Consider the following 22,848-nt stretch of genomic DNA (forward strand, 5'->3'; position numbering starts at 1 on the left):
GCTGGTATGCTTACTATAGACTTCCTATCAATGCAGACAAGTCTGGTCATTCTCCTGTGATCATGCTCATCAACAAAGCATTTACACACACACAACTGTTGCTGACTCAGTGTTTTTTGTTTTTCGCACCATTCTGTGTAAACTCTAGAGACTGTTGTGTGTGAAAATCCCAGGAGATCAGCAGTTTCTGAAGTATTCAAACCAGCCCATCTGGCACCAACAACCATGCCATCTTTAAAGTCACAAAGATCATACATTTTCCCCATTCTGATGTTTGATGTGGACATTAACTGAAGCTCTTGACCAGTATCTGCATGATTTTATGCACTGTGATGCAACCACGTGATTGGCCGATTAGATAACTGCATAAATGAGCAGGTGTACTGGTGTTCCTATTAAAGTGGACAGTGTGTGTGTGTGTGTGTGTGTGTGTGTGTGTGTGTGTGTGTGTGTGTGTGTGTATATACACACACTTGATCTTTGACACAGATGACCATGAGGGGAGCTGACTGTAATACAAGGGAACAGAACAAGGGGAAAAACCTGCATCTTTTCACAAGAAAACTGACACATAATATGGTTAAACACACAGACACCCACACAGGACCGCAACAGGTTACACAGTATAAAAAAATACTAACTAAAAATTCCTGTAAACACCTCACAATAAATAGATAAAACAGCAGGTTTACACCATGCATGTGATCTCACATCACCATACAAACATACACACCACCATTCACTCCAACAAAGTCGCAGTTAGTTTTTTGAACCCCCCCTCCTTAAGTGCAAAACATAACTGAACAATTTCTGTATTCAAGTAAATGTTATGTACAAAGGGCCATATAACAAATATGCATCACTGTACATAGAATAAATGCTTATTTCATAATTTACAGATGACATTAACGAAACAAAAACGGCAAGCACTGCAGTCTAGTCCCAACAGCTGCCGCTGACACACAATGTCACTGATGCACAGCACCTAGATTAGATGCCCCAAATCTTGGGGTGATGAAGGAAGAGGGGCAGGGCTACGTAACCTCCATTGCTACAGTGTTTTCTGTTATACTGTTCAATGTTGGCTTCTCTTGATCATGATTTTCCCTGAAACAATAAAAACAATACACACAATTAATATAATTAAATCATATTAATTAATATAAAGTGAACCACATGTTCATTCTGAGATGCTGAGGGTTTTTTGTTTTTTAAAACAAATTACAGTTTCATGTTTTGGATTAAAGTGTCTTTAAATGAATTTGCACAAGGAAAACTATCCAAGTTTAGTCTATCCAAGTTTAGTCTACATCAAGAAAAACATATTACATAGCAACATGATTGAATCGTTTAAAAATAAAGCGCAATATGCAGCAAGCTTTGTATGGGGCTTGGAAGCTGTCAAATGTTTGTATATGCATTGTATATGACTTTCGTATACTTGAATTATATAATGCCACATTTTTTCCCCTCTGTATTTAATATACATTTTCAACCAATATTTTTCTTGTTTTGAAGTCTATTCTCTAGCTGAGGTAAGATTTGTTTTAAAAACATAATCTGAAATTACAGGTTATGGGTTTGATGAAAAATTAGAGCCCTAAATACAAATCTCAAATTCAAACTTCAAAAACACAGATTTTCTTGTAAATTAGGCTAAAGGTGAAACATCCATAATTCCCAGTGAAAAGTAAAAGCTTTTAGAATTGTCAAACGAATAAAACAAGTAGAACTTGACACCAGTGGATTGATGGGGATGCCTCCTGCACTAACAAGTCTAGTCTTTCTTGTTTCCAAATTGTATGCCTCAAATACCCTTAAAACATACTTCAAACATGAAGGAAGCTATTGAAGAAAGACTATTTCAGACATTTTCCTTGCTGTGGCTCAATTACAAAAGTTAACCAGTTCTTCTGCTGGTTATATTGATGAATTACATACAAATCCTACAAACATTCAACCACTTTTTCTTGAGAAAATCTCAGATGGACATGGATGGACGAGCAGAATGTTAGCTGCTTAATACGAATTTAACTTTTGTAGTAGACCAAACAATTTTTTTTATATGTACTTTAACATCTCTCCACTCTGAAAGTGTCTACTTTGCAGTTTTGGAAGACACAAATAAAAATCTTTGTACAACTGTCTCTTTCCCATCCTTGTATTTATTTAAAAAAAAAAAAAAAAAAAAAGATCAGATCCCTAATTTTTCTCCTTTCTTCAGGATCAGTTTGTCCTTCATTTTAAGTGCTTGTTGTAGGGGACGTGACTGTGCAAGTTGAACTCATTAGTATTAATTCATTAGTAGGTCACATGACCATAACAAGCTGTACTTCTGCTAGACACATAATAGCTAACCTATAACACCTGAAGGCATCGCTCTGACAGATTCTTTTAACCTGCACATTCATGCAGTTATCTAATCAGCCTATCATGTGGCAGCAGCACAATGCATAAAGTTGACCTGATACAGGTCAAGAGCTTCAGTTAATATTCACATCAAACTTCAGAATGGGAAAAAAGTGTGATCTCTGTGACTTTAAGCATGGCATAGTTGTTTGTGCTGGGTGGGCTGATTTGAGCATTTCGGATACTGCTCATCTCCTGGGATTTTCACACATAACAGTCTTTAGAGTTTAAAAAGAATGGTACAAAAACCATCCTGTGAGCAGAGGGTTTTTAGGCTGAAACACGTTAATGAGAAAGATCAGAGGAGAATGACCAGACTGGTTTGAGCTGACGGGAAGTCTATAGTAACCTAGTCTACAGGTTATAGTCTATAGCACACACTTTACAACCGTGGTGCACAATGCATCAAACCTTGAGGTGGATAAGCTACAACAGCAGAAGACCACTTCAGGTTCCACTCCTGTCAGCCAAGAACAAGAATATGAGGCTATCATGCCCACAGCTCACCAAAACTGGTGCAGTTTGGGTGAGTCTCTGACCACAATAGCCTTAGATCTGCTGTCCTGGATTGGAACCCAATGTGGTCTTTTGCTGTTGTAGCAGATCCACCTCAAGGTAGATGTTTTGTGCATGCTGAGATGCTTTTCCGCTCACCAAGGTTGTAAAGAATTATTTGAGTTTCTATATCCTTCCTGGCATCTCAAACCAATCTGGCCATTTTCCTCTGACCTCTCTTAACAAGGCGTTTCCAACCACAGAGCTACTGCTCACACAAAGTGTTTTTTTTTTTTTTTTTGTGCACTACTCTGTTTAGACTCTAGAGAGTGTTGTGTGTAAAAATTCCAGGAGATCAGCAGTTTATGAAATATTCAAACCAGCCTATGTGGTACCAACATCCATGCCATGATCAAAGTCATAGAGCGCACACTTTTTCTTCATTCTGACGCTTGATGTGAACATTACCTGAAGCTTTTGACCTGTATCTGCATGATTCTTTGCACTGCACTGCTGCCACATAATTGGCCGATTAAATAACTGCATAAATGTGCAGGTATTCCTAATAAAGTGGATGGTGAGTACACACTGTGACTAACTGAGATACAATTGACAACCCTAAATATGAATCTTTAAAATCTAGATAAACATTTGTTTAACCAGGCCTATTCAAAGGGTCTTTCATATTGTTAAATACACTTTTCATATTTTCTAGTAATTTCCATAGATTTATAGTTAATCTATTAGTGACAGTCATTGCTAATCATCAATTCAAGTGTTAGATCAGGGAAGCCACAAAGTTGCCTCAATTTTGGCCCAGAACTTTAAATTTAAATTCTTGATTGAGTTAGTCAAGTTATTCATTCATATTCTGTAACCGCTTTATCCTGGTCATGGTCATGGTGGATCTGGGCACATGGCAGGAATATACTCGCACCATGCACACACTCATTCACACCTACGAGTAATTTAGAGTAGTTTACACATGTTTTTGGGTGGTGTAGGAAACTGGAGAACCTGGAGAAACCCCATGTAGACACAGGGAAAACAAATGACCCTCCTCTCACAGAGTGATCTGAGCTCAGGATCAAATCAGACACTGTGCAGTGGCAATGCTACCTACTGTGTCACCCTCAAGTTATTCAGAATGAAAAAATTACAAAGAAGGAATGTGCGTGACGATGGTTTCAAACATAAAGCTCACTGACCTGGTGCCCATGTCAAGGGTGGATGAGCTGGTTGTGACTTTAGGGAGCTGCCTGTTGACATTGGCTGCAAGTTTTAGGGCAGAAGTTGGAACCGTGAGCTGACGCTGCAGATGCCGCACACTTAATGCTGCACCTGATGATGGCACACCCACTCTCATTGCCCCGGCTAATAGCACCTGTGTAGGGGCAGGGCTGTCTGAGCCAACATGGTGATTAGCTGAGGAAGTTCCATTGTTGGGGTTGGAGGTAGGGGTGTTGCACTGATGATGGTTAGAGGTGGGTATAGGGCTGGTGGAGGATGTTCTTGTGTAGTGCAAGCCCTTATAGACTCCTGCAGAGAGAAATATGAGATGCGTGTTACTTGACAAAAGCTGGGGGGAAAAATTCACAATGATTAATTTACTGTTTGCATGTGATGTCCTCTCTAGCAGATAGCTTATCACCTGCTACTGAATTGCAGTTGCAGTTACAATAACTCACAGAAATCTAAAACCTGTTCACTTGTACAAAAAAAAAAATTAAATATAATTTGTTGACATGTCTGATTTGAGCAGAAAGAATTTTTGGCCAAGAAGCACTTTCTTGGTAAAACTTGTTTTAGTAGGTAGCCGACTTCCCTCGTACTAGGTACCGTATGCACAAGTTATTACGTCAACCAACATGCATAGTTAAAGTCAAGTGGGTTTTTACTGTCATTCCCTTATATAGCTTGTATACATTGGAACAAAATGTTGTTTCTCCAGGACCATGGTACAACACACATACTGTTGTACGCAAGGCAACCAATCACTATGCTGGATTGTCTTATGAGAACGGTATCAACCTAAAGAAATAGTAAAATTGGAATAATTAAAATCAACTTAGTAGGTTCTAATATACCAGTGTTTGATATTCTGTGCCAATACCTATTATGTTGCTGCTGCTGCCTGATGAGATGACGCTGACCCTGACTCCTTCCGTTGTGATTTACTTTATTTAAATACAGTTCGCATGTTTAAATGCGAAACAAAAGTTAAATTCGTATTAATGTTTAAAAAACATACTACTTGCAGTACTATACATGCATTTATTGACTGCTATTAAAATGACAAATATTTTGTCAGGGTGATAAAGTATAATTTGTTTACACACACTCTTATTTTGAAATCGAACAGAAGGAATCAGCAGAGTTTGGCTGTCATGATTTATGATTTGTTAGTTAGCCTTGCAGTACTGAATTCGCGAGTCTCTGTGCAGTCAGTCAGTAAATGTATGTTTTGGGAAAGACCTTTGTCATTTTTTGGTATAAACCTTCACTACAAGACACCTTCTGCCCTCTGGACTGAAATCAACGACTCTGATGCTTGTACTGAGGACTATTTCACAGCACTCAGTAGTTTTTGACTTGACATATACTGTTGTGGAAAAGTAATGACTCAGTTGAACTATCCAGTGTCACCGAGAAGAGGATGAGTTCCCTTTCTGAGTTCGAGTCATCTCAAGGTTTCTTACTCATGTTGTCTCTGGGAGTTTTTTACTTACCACTGTCACCTCTGGCTTGCTCATTAGGGATCTACAGTCAGATCCATAAGTATTTGGACACTGACAATGTTACTGTTATTTTAGAGTAATTTTAGGTGCTCTGTGGCCAATATCTGACTAAAAACAGGATTAAATCCGTTTCCCTAGGGTCTCTATCTGCAAAAAACTTGTGAGCTAATTGTGAGCTAAATCACACTTAGCTACTGAGGTTTAAATGTCTTTTGGCAGACTTTACCGCTGCATTTTTTTAAACTGTAAATGGCTCTTTACCTGATGTGAGCTTTGCAGACAGACATCAAGGAAAGGTCAGAAAATAACTTGAATAAAAACACTTTTTTTTCCCCATTGTTTACCAGAATTCAGCTCTAGCCACCTCACATACATGGCATGTTTGATCATTTCTTTTATTTACAGTGTGCAACAAAATCATGAAAATGTCTTTAGAACAAATGACACTGATTAACTGTCACAATAAATTTACATAGCTTGACTGCTAGCAAATCACTTTGCTTCTCGGATTTCATGTGAGAATCCAATGCCTTAATCTCCATTGGGCATAAATGAAATGTGTCTTCACATTTTGCATCTAACCAAAAACAGTTCCTTGCTGGTGCCAGCTAGCCCTGGTATTTCCCTCCACCATTTTTTCATTGAATTTCCCCTTCTAACAAGTGGGGAAAAAAAGCCACGACAGGTTATGTGACCCAGTACCAGGTACGTAAATATGTACAAAATGTAAAAGAAACAATGAAAACGTAAAACGACAAAAAGTTAAATTCTCAAAGACATTACTGTGTCCAAAAAGATTTCTAAATCATCCGTAAATCATAAATTCAGAATACCTAATAATTAACAAAAACATATTTAAGACATTTCAAAATGTTAGATTTCAAAGATCTATTTTAAGATCTTATAAAACTGTTAAGGATCAGCTGCAACCATGATTGAATTTCGAGGTGTGTTTTTACCTGAGGCTGATATAACTCCATTGACTCCAACTCCCAGAATTCCTTCCTCTTTACTCTTCAGTGCCATCAGCTGTTCCGAAGTCACCAGTGCAGAGGCAGCAAACTGTGCACTCGCAGAGTCTAAGATCATGGATGAAAAAGTCTAAAACAAAACAAAAAGACACAGGTCAAATGTGTTTCATTTTTAAAAACATTTGTTTTTAAAACAAATTTTTCTTTTCTTTTGTTGATATTAATATATTAGATCAAAGCGTTTCTCAGACCAGATGGCATTTCCAAATCTATTTGTATGCACATTGTGCAGATAATCAAACAGTATGTTTGAATGCATCATCAATTTAAATGACAATAACAGAAAGGAGGCAATTGTTCCCATATAACAAAGCTCTGTAAAATGCAATAAGAATCATGTAACCTATGCCACATGTGATACTGCTGGTGTGCAGCTAGCATGCAGGGTTTATATGAAAATTATAATAGCTCGCTGGAACAAAGGGGCCTAGCTCCAACATGTTCCGGCATAGCTATAACAGCCTCCACTGTTCTGGGAAGGTTCCCCTGTATATATGCAGTATACAGAACTGTGCAAAAGTCTTAAGCACATGCAAAGAAATGCTGTAGAGCAAAGATACCTTCAAAAATAATGAAATAAAATATTTCTACATTAAAAAAAAATACTATGAAGAGCTGTAAACAGTAATAAATGTCAATATTTGGTGTGACGACCCTTTGCTTTAAAAAAAATATTAGTAGACTTAGGTTCAATTTGTGCAGTTTTATAAGGAAATTACCTGGTAAGATTTACTGAGCATCTTGCAGAACCAGCTACAGTTCTTCTGGAGACTTCTGACTGTTGCACTTGCTTATTTTTACATGCATAATCCAACAGGTTTCATTATGTTTTTGTCTGAAAAGTGGTCTCTTATGTAATATGTTGCTTTCTTTACTGATATACAAACAATTTTATGTAACATTTAATTTTGTGCTGGAAAGCTAATTTTTGGAAATCTAAAATGATTTTGAACTGACTCAATGTAGAAGTCATAAAATAAATATATAGATATTAGGATTATTTTTAATGCTTGGATGCAAATCCTTTGCAGTCAATGACTGCCTGAAATCTGGAACCCATGGACATTACCAAATGCTGAGTTTCCTCCCTTGAGATGCTTTGCCAGGCCTTTACTGCAACTGCCTTCAATTGCTGCTTGTTTGTGGGTCTTTCTGCCTTCAGTTTTGTCTTCAGTAAGTGAAAAGCATGATCAACTGGGTTGCGGTCAGGTGATTGACTCAGCCATTTAAGAGCATTCCATTTCCAAGCTGTTGGGTTACTTTTGCGGTAGGTTTTTGGTCATTATCCATCTGTACTGTGAAACACTGTCCTATCAGTTTTGCAGCATTTGACTGATTCTGAGTAGAAAGTATAGCTCTATACACACTACATCTATCAGCAGTCACATCATCAATAATCACCAGTGACCCAAATCCACTGGCAGCCATAAATGCCCATGCCATAACACTTCCTCCACGTTTGACAGATGATATGGTGTGCTTTGGATCATGAACCCTTCCTTTCCTTCTCCATACTCCCCTCTTCCCATCATTCTGTTACGAATTAATCTTGCATCAGAACTGGTCAGGTTTTTTTTTTTTTTTTTTTTAAAGCAAAGTCTAATCTGGCCTTTCTGTTGAAAGTGTTACCAGTGGTTAGCATCTTGAAGCAAACCATCTGTATTTACATTCACTCTTCTCTTCCCATCATTCTAGTACAAATCAATCTTGGTTTCATCTGCTGTCCAAAGAATCTTGTTCCAGAACTGGGCAGTCTTTTTTTTTTTTTTTTTTTTAAAAGATGTTTTCTAGCAAAACATAATCTGGCCTTTCTGTTCTTGAGTGTTACCAGTGGCTTGCATCTTGAGGTAAACCCTCTGTATTTACATTCATGAAATAGTCTCTTGATTGTAGACTTTGATGATGATACGCCTCCCTCCTCGAATTTGTTCTTAACTTGGCTAGATGGTGTGAAGTGGTTTTTCTTCACCAAGGAAATAATTCTGCAAGCTGTCTTACTTGGTCTTCCAGGCCTTTTGGTGTTTCTGAGCTTGCCACTGCATACCTTCTTTTTAAGAATGTACCAAACTGTTGATTTGGTCACTCCTATAGTTTCTGCTATCTCTCTGATACGTCAGTTTTGTTTTTCCAGCCTAATGACAGCCTCTTTCACTTGCATCCACACCTCTTTGGACTGCATAGTGAGTTCCCATGAACAGTTACCAAATGCAAATTCAACACTTGGAATCAACTCCAGACCATTTATCTCCTTGATTTGTCATGAAATAAGGAGGAAACTACTTATCAGTCAATTGTCCAATTACTTTTGAGCCTGTGAAAATGGAGGTACTACATAAAAAATGGCTGTAATTCCTAAACAATTGCAATATTTTTGTTAAACCCCTGAATTAAAGCTGAAAGTCTTGTACTACTTGTGTGTGGTCTCAACTGACATAAGGAACTGATTATGAAGACCCTGTTTACATTACATTAGTCTCAGTTGGATGACAAACAGTTGGATTTTGTGAGGGTCATAAGGGCACCAAACACATGTCAAGTGTCTTGCTTACAGACAAAATGTCCTGCGACCTCCTGTTGATGTTTAAATGTTTTGAATGCAAAGCTAGTTAGTTCAAAAGCCTTCAACATCACAATTCACCTAACTCAATAATCTACGTATGGAGAACAGGGCCCCTGCTTTAAGCTATTGCACTGAGAGACACCCCTTTGTCGGCTTATATTAAACTTATTGTCTTGTCTTCAATGTATTAATGCACACAGTTTTAAGTGTATTAATCATGGGGGGTATTTCCAAAAAGCAAGCAACTTCTACAAGCCTAGTTAATTTCCTAGGTCCACAAAGAAAGCTAATCTTAAGACCCACACGGTTAAATGCTATAGTAAAATTTTACACTGCAGATTCGACCAAATGTGTGTACAATGCACCAGTGGTAATACTGCAAATACACACACACACACACACACACACACACACACACACACACACACACACACACACACACACACACACACACACACACACAGAGAGAGACACAAACCAAACTCTCAGACAGTCTTTCCTCGTTAAAGAAATCACTGTGGCGATATCACTGGTGATAAGGAAGTTTATATTCTGTAGCAGAGAATGCATGATTCAGAAAACACACAGAGAGCAACGTGACTGACAGCACAACTAGCTAACTGCAGAATGGACAAAGCCCCAAGTTTCTGACACACTTGCCGGAGTCACACCAGTGAAGACTAATGTTTAATTAGCCATGATCAATTTTGTTTCATTCTATAGCATAGCTTTCTTATTACACGCTGCTACAAATTTGAATGGAGCACACAAACACTGTAATTATCAAGCATCAATTATCGTACTTTCATAATGTTTAATATATTATTCGTTCACCGAATCTTCTAGATCTGCAACAATCTCGCCAAAACCGCAAATTTTATTGTCGAGGGGTTTTAGAGCTGCTGTTATCTCTCTCAAGTTTCTCAATAATATCAGGTCACATCTCGTTTATCATCAACTTAATAGTCTGTAAAAGAGATTCCTTAGCATCCAACTCCCGAGGAGCCCCTCGGTTGGAAGATGCCAGCGGCTTAACACAGTCTGCTTTTCCACAGCAGGATTTTCATTAATTTTCCATCAGAATGTTGTCAGCTATTAAAAAATCCAAAGAACAATTCACCATATTGAGACTTACAGTGGAAATGTAAAGTAGTGCAAATAAAACATACATAAATCATCACATTCTGGAGCAACAACATGTCCTACATCTCCCCTGCTCTATTTGATGTTTTAATCAATTGGAAATGGAAACCTAAGGCACATATTCAGGTAATGCTCATTTTTGCTATATTGAAAATGCATCAGAGACATCACTGTATCATACCTAATCTGAATTCCCCTAAGTTTTACATGTTTGTTGTCACTGCTCTCATACACTCACTTGTGTCTTGGCATTGACTCGGTGCTGCTGCTGTGCCTGCTCCAGCTGGTCTTTCTTCATCAAGGCTAGCTGCTCCTGATGGTGATGGTACTGCTCAGCCGTAAACACTGCAACACACAGGAGAGAGGTCATTCCACAGCTACAGCCATTAAATATCATAATGATATTATAAATAATAATTATGGTTGTAATGATATAGCATAGGCCTGTAACCATACAATCATTTGTACCGTATCATTCAAACAATATTATGCAGTCTTTTAAACATAAAGTGGGTTAAAATTACTGCTTATATTACACAAAGTGAAATAAGCATTTTAACAATTAAGCCCCTGAAAAAAGTAGCTTCCTCTTTATCTAGAAACAGGAGAGGCTACAGGGATGTAAATAAAACATTCTTTTCCTAATCACGCTGCTTTTACATGCTAGCATAACCAGTGTTAATAACACATGCACATAAGCACTAGCTGATTCAGTCCAGGCTAAAGAAATCACTAAAGAAAACAGAGAATGCAGGATACAAAATATTATATAATATATATATATATATATATATATATATATATATATATATATATATATATATATATATATATATATATATATATATATATATATAAAACAAACACCAAATTGGGCTAGTTTTAAAACAACAAATCAGAAATGTCAGGTATCTATGATGATAGATACCTGACATTTCTGATTTGTTGTTTTAAAACAACAAATCAGAATTTGGTCTTTACAATTCCCACCCACTTTTTAACTTTCCCTTCGTCTCACGACAGCTACCAACCAGGGAGGGTGGAACATGGCCAATTTTTGCTCCCTTGTCTCGTGGGCCACGCATGACTGTGGCATCACTGGATTTCAAAATCGCAGTCGCCTCGTCAAACAAACACCAAATTGGGCTAGTTTTAAAACAACAAATCAGAAATGTCAGGTATCTATGACGATAGCTGTCGTGAGAAGAAGGGAAAGTTAAAAAGTGGGTGGGAATTGTAAAGACCAAATTCACAAATGGTGAACAAGTTTACAACACAAAGACTAATTACATTCTAATGCAGAGATATTTTTAGTTATAAATTATATGGCCAAATGTTGGTTAACACCTGATCATCACACTAGTATGCTTTTTGAACATCCCATTCCATCTTTGATCCCCCCTTTGCTGTTATAATAACCCCCACTCTTCTGGAAAGGCTTTCCCCTAGAATTTGAAATGTGGCAGTGGAGATTTGCCCATTCAGCCACAAGTGCATTGGTGTGGTTGGGCACTGATGTCGGACGAGGAGGCCTGGGGGGCAGTCTGTATTTCAGCTCATCTCAAAGGTCTTTAGCTGACTTGAGGTCAGGGCTTTGTGTAGGTGACTCGAGTTCTTCCACACCAACCTTGGCAATCCATATCTTTATGGACTTCTTTTTGTGCCCAGGGGCATTGTCAGGCTAGAACACGTTTGGGCTAGGCCCCTTAGTTCCAGTGAAGGTAAATTCTAAGGCTACAGTTTACAAAGACATTCTAGACAATTGTGTGCTTCCAACTTTGTGGCATCAGTGTCGGAAAGGCCCATATGGGTGTGACGGTCAGGTGACCATATAGCATATGCTGTTAAAAGTCTGAGGGGATCACTCAAACACTGTCATTTTGAATGATTTAATCAATTAACAATTTAATTTGGTAATTGGGGCAATGATTTTTTTGCTGTATTGAAAATGTATTGTATCAAAACACCACTGTATCATCAGTTGAGTATTAAAGTCCATGACCAGGGGCTCAACAGTAATGATTCGTAAGATCGAGTCTTTAGACTCGCAACCCCCTGATCAGCAGCCCAGACCCTGTGCTAGTACAATCTATGTTTAAGAGTAATAAGTCAGGAGGGGAAAAACTACAACAATAACGAAAAAAAAAAAAAAAAAAAAAGAAATCAGTATATGCCAACAAAATTTTAGGGCTACAGTTTCAAGTTAATCATGAAAATACACACCAGTTATGGGTGGGGCGGCAGCTGCTCTGCTGTCGGCACGATTTTTATCTGGACTGAAGAGGCCAGAGCTCAGCTTCTGTGCTGAGCAGGGCTGGAAGATATTGGAGTCATGGGACAGAGCCGTCCAAGGTCTGAAGTGCCTCCAGCGACAGCTCTTAATATTATGGAGGATCTGCGAGAGGTCTGATGAGTATGTAGAGGAGCAGGAGGAAGGACCCGAGGCAGAGGTCTGGACAATGGTATGTGAGGTATCCATACTAGCAGGCTGGTGGGTAAATGAGGGGGCGGGAGAACCTAAGCCCAACCCATGATACACAGCATTCCAGTCAGAGTAGGCCCGATCCAACAGAACCCTGAACACACACAGAAACAGAGAGACCTTAATCTTCACATGATGGTTCCTTTTGTAAAACAGCAATTATTTGCTGTCCATATCTGGCCAAGTCATGAAAAATCAAAGTGCAATGTGCCTCTCACCTGCCCCCTCTTCCAACCCTTCGTCGTGCTAATCCCACACATCGGTGAGGTATGGTGAGTGTGGTGACAGAGTAACGGTAACGAGCATCTCCCAAACCACCCTCAGCAGAATCTGACCATGGCCATAAACCCTGCCCTCCACACACCTGTATATGAGAGAAAAAGAGAGAGAGAGAGAGAGAGAGAGAGAGAGAGAGAGATTAAGGGTTGAAAGGGCGAGTGACACTGTATAGTTACAGGGAGTGTGTTAATTGAGTGTGCCCTGAAAAACTCACAGATTGATAGTGGCAGCCAGACCTGCGTCTAAACGCAAACACACCATCAGGATCATTCTCCTCTTCTGCCTCCGAGGAGCCAGAAAATAGCTGGGCGATGACAACATAATCACAAACAAAAATAGCAGTGAGTGTCTGAGCTTGAAAAGTCATACTAGATTATTATTTTCCCCCTGTATATCCTCCCCCTTTCTCTGCTTTTTGTGTGTGTAATTTTTCTGAAGAAAAACTGCCAAAAACACAAGCCTTTGGCACTGCAGAGTTTTGTAGAGAATCACAAAAGTTGAAAACACTTGAACTTTAACTGATTCTGCCAAACAAAAACAAATGTGTTCAGAGAGGAGTGAACACTAAGAGTAATTCTCAGCAGAGTAACCTATTGAGGCACACACGCAGTGGTTACAAACAGCAAATTTGTTTACATCATCTTCAGACCTGAGGGCTTCACTTCTACAGCAGCAGCTATATGATATGGCCAAAAATTTGTCAACACTTTCTGCTAATGTCAGCATTCCATTCCATCCCAAAGGTGTTCAGTGGGTTTGAGGTCAAGGTTCTGTATAGGCCACTCATGTTCTACCACATCAACCTTGGCAAACCATGTATTCGTGGACCTCGGTTTGCGCACAGGGGCACTGTCATGCTGGAACATTTTTGGGGTAGGCCCCTTAGCTCCAGTGAAGGGAAATTGTAACGCTACAGAGTACAAATACAGGTGAAAGGTGTCAACATGTGTTTGGCCATATACTGTAAACTATTTCTTTTTTTTTTAAATCTCCAAAACATGACCAAGTGCCAGGTACGGGTCTGAAATGAGTCAATTCACTTCCATATACAAGGCCAAAAGGGAAAGAACATTTATTCCTTCTTGGAGGGATAAATCTGACTTGGTGAGCTACAACAAAGAACAATGGATATTTTTGCACTACCTAACATGCACCATAAAATCTTTACCCAACACACGAAGGACAGTTGTATTCTGTGCAAAGACAAATATTAACACACATTTGCCTTGCTATCACAGCGTTTTTCTTAATCAGCGACAGAAACAAGCAGACATTATGTAAGTATTAGTCAGAGAATGACTATCCTATTACAACACACAAAAGTCTTAATTCTGGTAAGTTAGCAAGAACGTTGTCAATCAAGCGTTAGTGCAGTTGTTTCTTTAGCTAAGCTAGCTGTGGACATGGAGTTTACTAGAATAAGAAACTTGGCACATCATCTACTGAGAAAAGACATTGTTTAGAAGAAAATGAGTCACTGTCACAATCTAATGTGTCACTAGTTACAACTAGACTCCAATGTTAGCACAACTGACAAGGCAGCTTTCCCAGCTCACACAAAAATCTACTGATTTAACACATAATAGGTTAAAGATTTGCCTTGCCTTTTTTACGACGAGGACAACAAGGTTATGCTCTCTGTCAGTACTATCAAGGCAGCATGTGAAATGCTGTCAAACAAAACACCTTTCAACACCTGCGAACAACTCATATTGAATGCTGAGATGCCTATTTTGCTGTCACTTGGTCACTGTTGCTGTGAACTGGCAAATAAATAGGATGAATGAGGATGTTCTTTGAGAGATAAAAAATAATAAATATAGCTTGCTGTATCACTATAAAGGAACTGTGTTGTGCTGGAATGATTGGCCTAATAGCCAATGACATGAATTGAGAAATACCTGAATCATGACTGGTTGATTAACTATACTTACATGCAAAGATACAGATTCCTAATAAACTGTTTATATGGATCCTAAACTAGGCACTCTATAGACAATATTCGGTTACAATGCATGCACTTGAAATGTGATCCAAATTTATACTTGTGCGGGGAGCAAGGATTAGCATTACCATACATGAATCCGGCCAGGGCATTCAGCTTTTTAATCATGCTGCTTGTGTGTTTAATGTATTTTAAATTATATCCTTCTCAGGAAAAACCTCAACCAAATGTGTCTCAGTGCAGTAAAATTGCCCATCATTTCCTATTTACCCAACATTCATGCCTCATTGTTAAAAAATAAAACTCAAATGCACATTATCCACTGGTATAACACCTTCACTGTTATACTGATGCTACAAACATTAAAAGTTGCTGTCTAGGAATAACTGACGTTGTAGAAAGCACGTGTAGAAAGCACGCACAGATTCTGACACAGAAAGTAATTCAACCAAAACTTTTACACGGCTGTTATTTCCCTATTTAGTCTAAAGGACATTAATTCACCTTGTTCAATTGGATACAAATTTAATTTAGATTGGCCTCAATCGGTTTACTCTACTACTCTATTTTGGGGTGTTTCTCCCTTCAGTCTCCTCTTCAGGAGGTGAAATGCATGCTCAATTGGGTTAAGACCTGGTTTTAGACACGGCTACTCTAAAACTTTTTCCCCCCCTAAAAAGCTTTTTCCCCCCCTGATGAAGTCCTTTGTTGTGTTGGCAGTGTGTTTTGGGTCATCGTCTTTCTGCATGAAGTTCCTCCCAATTAGATTGGATGGATTTCTCTGTAAATTGGCCATGAGTTGTTAGCCAGAGTTTCTACTGCTAGCTTAGCATATGCGTCGATGTAGCTGAGCTAGCTAGGCTGGTGCTCACTATCTTGCTATGAGCTTGCTCTGGTCCACACTTGGTACTATCAGCGCTACAGGGCCAGAGCATTGTTCTTCCCTTCCTTGCTCATCTGCTGACTGAACATCCATTGAGCCTCCCATTCAGCTGCACTGGTGCTAATGGCATTGGTGTGGTGCTTCAAAAAAAAAGAACCGACAGCCAAGCCAAACTTCTCACTTGGCAATCACTACAGAATTATGTGTACCTCAGTGTAAAGATTACGTGGACAGTTAAGTGTCAGATTTACAACAGTTGCCCTCCAAACGCCAGAGCCTAGTTGTAAGAGCCTTGGCTAATATGTCTGGTGAAATCCTGTGTGGTTTGAACTGCGTGCCTCATGTGGACCCCTGCATTGCATAGCTGGTGATTTTACCAGACAAAATATTACGCTCCGAGGTCTGCTCTCCAAGTATCGAGTGCAGACGTACTGACAACTGGGTAGTGAGGGCTTGATATCACTGCACATCTGAAGCACATGAGCAACTCTATGGTGATTTTCCAGCTAGCACTGGAGAAGCTATACCAGACGACAAGAACTGGCCCCTCCTCTATGGAGTTGATGGAGGCCTCACTTCTAACAGCTGGGCACTTGGATCAAAAGTTCAGGAAACTGTCCACCAGTTTAGTTATTGCATGGCATCAGATATACCACAGTCCTTACTGTGTGAAGCATGGCTCACAGCCAAAGACATCCTAGAGAGGAGAGCCCAAAGTTCAGAATCACAACATGGACTACACAGGCATACACCAACTCTGTGCCCCTCAAAGGCTCATGGGCCACACTGGAGCTACAGGCTCTTAAGACAGAGCTCCAGGGCACCAACAAGCACCCCGATCCAGCCCATGTTTCTGGCCCTAAACAGCACACCATGCACCCCAGTGAAAAGCAGATACTGCCAGTGGGATGCTTCACGGACAGTGACCACATTGGGTCTTTTCTGATGACCTTATTTCAGGGGCACGAACTCCAGTTCCGCCACCAGCCACATACTTCTAGGGGCCTTGTCAATTTCAGACTCATAAAGGGTGGCTGCCCTGCTCCAGGATGTTTGTTCCCTCCTGGACAGAGGTGCAACTGATATACAGTACTGTGCAAAAGTCTTAGGCACCCAATATTTCTTAGTACAAACTTTGTTATAGATTTGTATTTTATGACTTCTACATTATCGAGTCAGTACAAAAACATTTTAGATGTCCAAACGTTAGTTTTCTGGCATGAAATTAAATGGTACAGAACAATGTTTGTAAGGCAGTAAAGAAAGCAGAATATTACATAAGAGACCTATTTTCAGACAAAAATACATAATGAAGGCTGCTGAGTTTTGCTGCAAAAATAAGAAGCAAGTGCAACAAAAGTCTCCAGGAGAACTGTGGCTGGTTCTGCAAGATGCTCAATAAAACAGCTCATTTCCTTATAAAACTGCACACACTGTACCTGAGACTACTATTTTTTTTTTTTTAAAGCAACAGGCAGTCACACCAAATATTGACTATTTCATTTATTACTGTTTACTGCTCTTTATAGTATTTTAAAATGCAGAAACATTTAATTTCGTTATTTTTGAAGGCATCATTGCTCTACAACATTTCTTTGCATGTGCCTAAGACTTTTGCACAGTACAGTATATATATATATATATATAAAAAAGACACACTATTGAGAACAAGGGGGTCTACACAAGTATTCTCTTGTCTGAAAAAAGAATGGTGGTTTTTGTCCCATGAACTTGGGAGACTAGTTCATATTGGTGGACCTGCATGATGCATACTTCCCTGTTCCCACTGTTCCAGCACACAGGTGCATCGTGCGACAGGTAATCAGTGGTAATTCAAAGTCAAAGTCAAAGTCAGGTTTAATGTCAATTCTGCCACATGTTCAGCACATAAATTGCGTTACTCTCAGACCCTAGGTGCATACAGATAACACACACAAAAAAAGGACGTAAAAAATACAAATGGAAATCCAAATGGATACATATAAATATAGTATAAATGTAGATCTACAAGGCACAACAGATAGAGTGCAAACAGTGCAGATGTAAAGTGAGTAGTGCAAAGAGCTTATCAGACTGTTAAAGTGACAAAGTTAAAGTGACAAGTAATTTGCAAGTTGTAATAATTTCCCACCTAGGCAAACATGGACGCCTCCTCCAGTGTGTGTCTTTTTTTGCTGTCGCAGCATGTAAAAAGCTCGTAAAAAGAACTTTAACCTCACTTTTACATTCACATGCCTGAATGGCTATTGGTACTATATTAAACTTCAAACATTCATGCAATATTTTGGACTGAAATTGCAGTACAGCAACAGCGGACAATAGCGAGTAACTTAGCAACAAGCTAGCCAATGGACAATAGAGAGTAGCATTAGCAACAAGCTAGCCGGCTAACTTTAATGATAACACTAATGTTGATGATTACCTTCTCAATATAGCGACAGTATGGTCAGCGTTATGGATTCAACCAATTACTGTGTTGGTATATTAACTGATCTAAAGCCAATACTGCTATAAACTCATTTAAATATAGAGAGGCGGTACTCTATACTGTTCAAATGCAAATTTCAAACTTTATTGGTCACACACAACCATGCACAGTACGACGTGCAGTGAAATGCTTTACTGACTGCTATTCAGTGTGCGCAGCCATGGTGATTGATAAATAAGTTGGACATTCAGCCCCTACCGTGACATGCCATTCTACCACGAGTGTCTCATTCTCAAGGACATTAATGTGGGGTCTGCCATTCCAGGAGATCTGCACCATAGCTACCTTGGCACAGATTCGAGATTCTATAAGGTCACAATCAATTCTTCAATGCAAATCAGAAACATACAGCAGGCGTTTCCAAATTGACCTTTTTTCCACTAGGCCTTCAGACAAGTAAAAAGTGGATTTACTTGCACGACTGGCTGATACCATATCCGATAAGGAGCAGGGCTGCGTACTGCAACATTTATCTTCTTAACATGGATGATTAACATGGTTTAAACTAGTTTATTGTTGTTTAAAACAAGTGCTGGAACAAACTCAGCATCAGTCAAATGTGCACAGTTTGCTGGCCCATTATCTGTGTTGTGCTATCCATGTTTGCTAGTTTTTGATACTCATTGTACCATGGTTGCATGAATGTACTCTTAAGTGTCATGTCTTGGTTAAAATTGTTGCTGCCAGACTGACATGATTCACTTTATGTTTTTTCATTTTCCGTTCTGCACACAAAGATTGGGCTCACGTTTGTGCAGCACTGATTGGCTCACCCTTTCATCCAGACAAAAGAAATATCAGCCGATTATTAACCACAATCATGACATTGTGGCATATGAAAAATATAGAGTACAAGGCATTATACCGTTGTTATCAGTAATTTAATCAGTCTGTGGGCACTCCCTTTAATCTACTTTCATTTTTTCTTCCAACAATCTCCCAGTGCAATAACACTGTAGGTGATGTGAACCATAACCATTGCAAAAGACTACCATAGCATCCATCATCCCATTATTACTCTAGGACTTTAGAAAGCTGCTTGTTAAAACAGAAGCATTATCGTTTCCGTTGGATGTGTGATGTAGACATACAGTATAAAAATACTTCAGAAACACTTTTTGTAGATATGTGATGCAAGATTTGTTTGACCAGTCATTTTTTGTGTCCCCAGCACTTCTCAACACAAATTTACACCCACAGTCGCACATCAAATTGGAAATATTATAATTTATATTAAAAAAAAATGCATCTATGAACTTGAGGGCTTTTGCCATTATACATGTAAGTATAAATATAAAATTTTGAAATCCCATGTGGTGACCATTTTAATCCATGTACCTGTGAGTAGGGCTCTTCATCTGAGCTGGGGAAATCATACTGGTTAAGGGCTTTACTGTTGACTGCTGCAGGGGTAGACTGACCAGATAGCAGCAAGGGCTTCGGTTTCTTCTCATACTTCCTCTTCTGACGTACCACTTCTGGCTTGTCCAGCTGAACATAAATTGCTAGTTACATCACATACAGTACATATTTGCATAATAAATATGGTGTCATCCTCAAAAGAGAGTAGACACCCTCACATCACAGCCACAGATGTGTGCTTTACCCATAACATAGGCTGATATCTTAGCTTGAAAAAACATATTAAAGTTATGTGAAAATATTTTTAACCTTCAGTTGGCTTTCAGCCTGCAAAGGTCACTTTGGATAAGGAGTCTGTTTTAACAAATTCAGTGGTAAAAACAGTCAGTCACACCTACGTGCAAGTTGTCTAAAATCTAAGCTAAGTCTGATTTCCTCACATAGTGAATGTCACACTTTGAACCAGTGGTTGGATAGCTATGTGTAAGAATAAAACTGACATGAGCTTGATCAGTTTTATTAATAGAACAATCTACAATGTGTGTGTGGTACTCCATGTATACCTTGTTCTTGTAGTCGCGGTCATTTTCTGTATGTCTGTACTGGCTGCTGGTGGTGATGGGGATCAGGGGAATAACCGGCTTCTCTAGTGCCCTCTGAGCCAGAACCTCTGCCATTACCTCACCCCCAAAATCAGCCATGCCATTTCTGCAATGCACATGCAAGTGTGTGTTTAGATGTCCTAAAAGTAGGAGAAAACTATATTGGAATAACAAATATGGACCACTGCCAATGCACTGCCAGTATATGGTGTAGAAAACAAACAGGTAGGCTTCTGATAAGCCAAAGAAAAATGAGATGAGTAGAGCTGAATGTAGTGCTGTAAATATACATACAATGGGCCTCATTTATAAATCTTTCAATGAAGTTGTGTAAACGTTTGCATAATAAAAAGGCAAACGTCAGCACTGAAGATAATGCATAAGCAGCAAAAAGACTTTCTCAGCAGTAAAAGTGAAAGTCATTTAGACTGGCATCTATGCCAATAAAATACACAGATGGATCAATAAGTATTTGGACAGTGACACAATTTTCGGAATTTTGCCTTTGTACACCACCACACCGGATTTGATGTGATTGAAGATGTTATTGTGATTCAGCTTTAACTCAAGGGGTTTAACAAAAATACTGCATTAACCGTTTAGGAATTACAACCATTTTTTTTTTTTTTTTTTTTTTTTTAAACATAGTCTCTCCATTTTCACAGGCTCAAAAGTAACTGGACAAACTAAGAATCATAAAGATGAGGATTATTTTTAATACTTGGATGCAAATACTTTGCAGTCAGTGAAGTCTGGAACCCATGGATGACATCAAATCTGGAGTTTGCCTCCTTTGAGATGCTTTGCCAGGCCTTTACTGCAACTGCCTTGAATTGCTGCTTGTTTGTGTCTCTTTCTGCCTTCAGTTTTGTCTTCAGTAAGTGAAAAGTATGCTCAGTTGGGTTGAGGTCAGATGACTGACTCAGCCATTTAAGAACATTCCATTTCTTTGCCTTAAGGAGCTCTTGGGTTACTTTCACAGTAGGCTTTGGGTTATCATCAATCTGTACTGTGAAGAGCTGTCCAATGAGTTTTGCAGCACTTCAGAATACACATCCTGCTACTTCTGTCAGCAGTCACATCAATAAACACCAGTGACCCAACCATAAATGCCCATGCCATAACACTTCCTCCACCATGTTTGACAGATGATGTGGTATGCTTCAATCATGAGCCCTTCCTTTCCTTCTCCATATTCTTCTCTTCCCATCATTCTGGTACAAATCAATCTTGGTTTCATCTGCTGTCCAAAGAATCTTGTTCCAGAACTGGGCAGTCTTTTTTTTTTTTTTTTAAAGATGTTTTCTAGCAATGCATAATCTGGCCTTTCTGTTCTTGAGTGTTACCAGTGGCTTGCATCTTGAGGTAAACCCTCGGTATTTACATTCATGAAAGAGTCTCTTGATTGTAGACTTTGACAATGATGCACCTACCTCCTTGAGAGTGTTCTTGACTTGACTAGCTGTTGTTTAGGGGTTTTTCTTCACCAAGGAAAGAATTCTGCGATCAGACACTTTAGTTGTCTTCTGTGTTTTTCCAGGCCTGTGTTTTTAAAATTCCTTCTTTTTAAAAATGTACCAAATTGTTGTTTTGGCCACTCCTAAAGTTTCTGCTTCCCTTCACTTGCTATGACAACTCTTTGGACCACATATTGTGAGTTCCCATGAACAGATACCAAATGCAAATTCAACACTTGGAATCAACTCCAGACCTTTCATCTCCTCAATCTGCCATGAAATAACAGGGAAACAGGCCACACCTTGCCTTGTCCAATTACTGTGAAACGGAGGGACTATGTAAAAATGGCTATAATTCCTAAATGGTTGAAAGTCTACATTTTGACTGCCTCATTTCAAATCCGTCTTGGTGGTGTACAGAGGCAAAATTGTGTCACTGTCCAAATACTTAAGGACCTGACTGTGTGTGTGTGTATACACATACATACATACAGACACACACACACACACAGATGAGCCATAACATTAAAACCACTGACAAGTGAAGTGAATAACATATATTAGGCAGCATAGTAAACAGCCAGTTCTCGAAGTTGATGTGTTGGAAGCAGGAAAAATGGCCAGGCATAAGGAGCTGAGCGACTCTGACAAGGGCCAAATTGTGATGGCTACAAGACTGGGTCAGAAAATCTCCAAAATGGCAGGTCTTGGGGGGCGTTCCCAGTATGCCGTGGTTAGTACCTTCCAAAAGTGGTCCAAGGACAACTGGTGAACCAGCGAAAGGGTCACGGGCACCCAAGGCTCTCTGATGCACATGGGGAACGAAGGCTAGCCTGTCTGGTCCGATCCTATAGAAGAGCTACTGTAGCACAAATTGCTGAAATAGTTAATGCTGGCTATGACAGAAAGTTGCCAGAACACACAGTGCATCACAGCTTGCTGTGTAGCCGCAGACCAGTCAGAGTGCTCATGCT

At 39.3% G+C, this 22,848-nt stretch overlaps 1 protein-coding gene across 4 annotated transcripts in view; it reads right to left on the bottom strand.

Moving 5' to 3' along the window:
* Positions 1–490: 490 nt before the first annotated feature.
* Positions 491–22,848, bottom strand: part of epc1b (enhancer of polycomb homolog 1 (Drosophila) b) — a 69,890-nt gene continuing 47,532 nt past the window's right edge. For all 4 annotated transcript variants that reach the window (XM_026925208.3, XM_026925207.3, XM_053227726.1 and 1 more), the window contains 9 exons: positions 20,379–20,523; positions 19,792–19,944; positions 13,352–13,441; positions 13,077–13,222; positions 12,600–12,952; positions 10,615–10,721; positions 6,602–6,743; positions 4,113–4,443; positions 491–1,107 (listed from right to left, as the gene is read on the bottom strand). In XM_026925208.3, coding sequence (XP_026781009.1) covers positions 1,035–1,107; positions 4,113–4,443; positions 6,602–6,743; positions 10,615–10,721; positions 12,600–12,952; positions 13,077–13,222; positions 13,352–13,441; positions 19,792–19,944; positions 20,379–20,523 — 1,540 coding nt within the window. In that variant the 3' untranslated portion in view covers positions 491–1,034. The remainder of the gene's footprint in view (positions 1,108–4,112; positions 4,444–6,601; positions 6,744–10,614; positions 10,722–12,599; positions 12,953–13,076; positions 13,223–13,351; positions 13,442–19,791; positions 19,945–20,378; positions 20,524–22,848) is intronic.

The sequence above is a fragment of the Pangasianodon hypophthalmus genome, chromosome 21 (genome assembly GCF_027358585.1).
Source record: "Pangasianodon hypophthalmus isolate fPanHyp1 chromosome 21, fPanHyp1.pri, whole genome shotgun sequence".
Lineage (NCBI taxonomy): Eukaryota > Metazoa > Chordata > Actinopteri > Siluriformes > Pangasiidae > Pangasianodon > Pangasianodon hypophthalmus.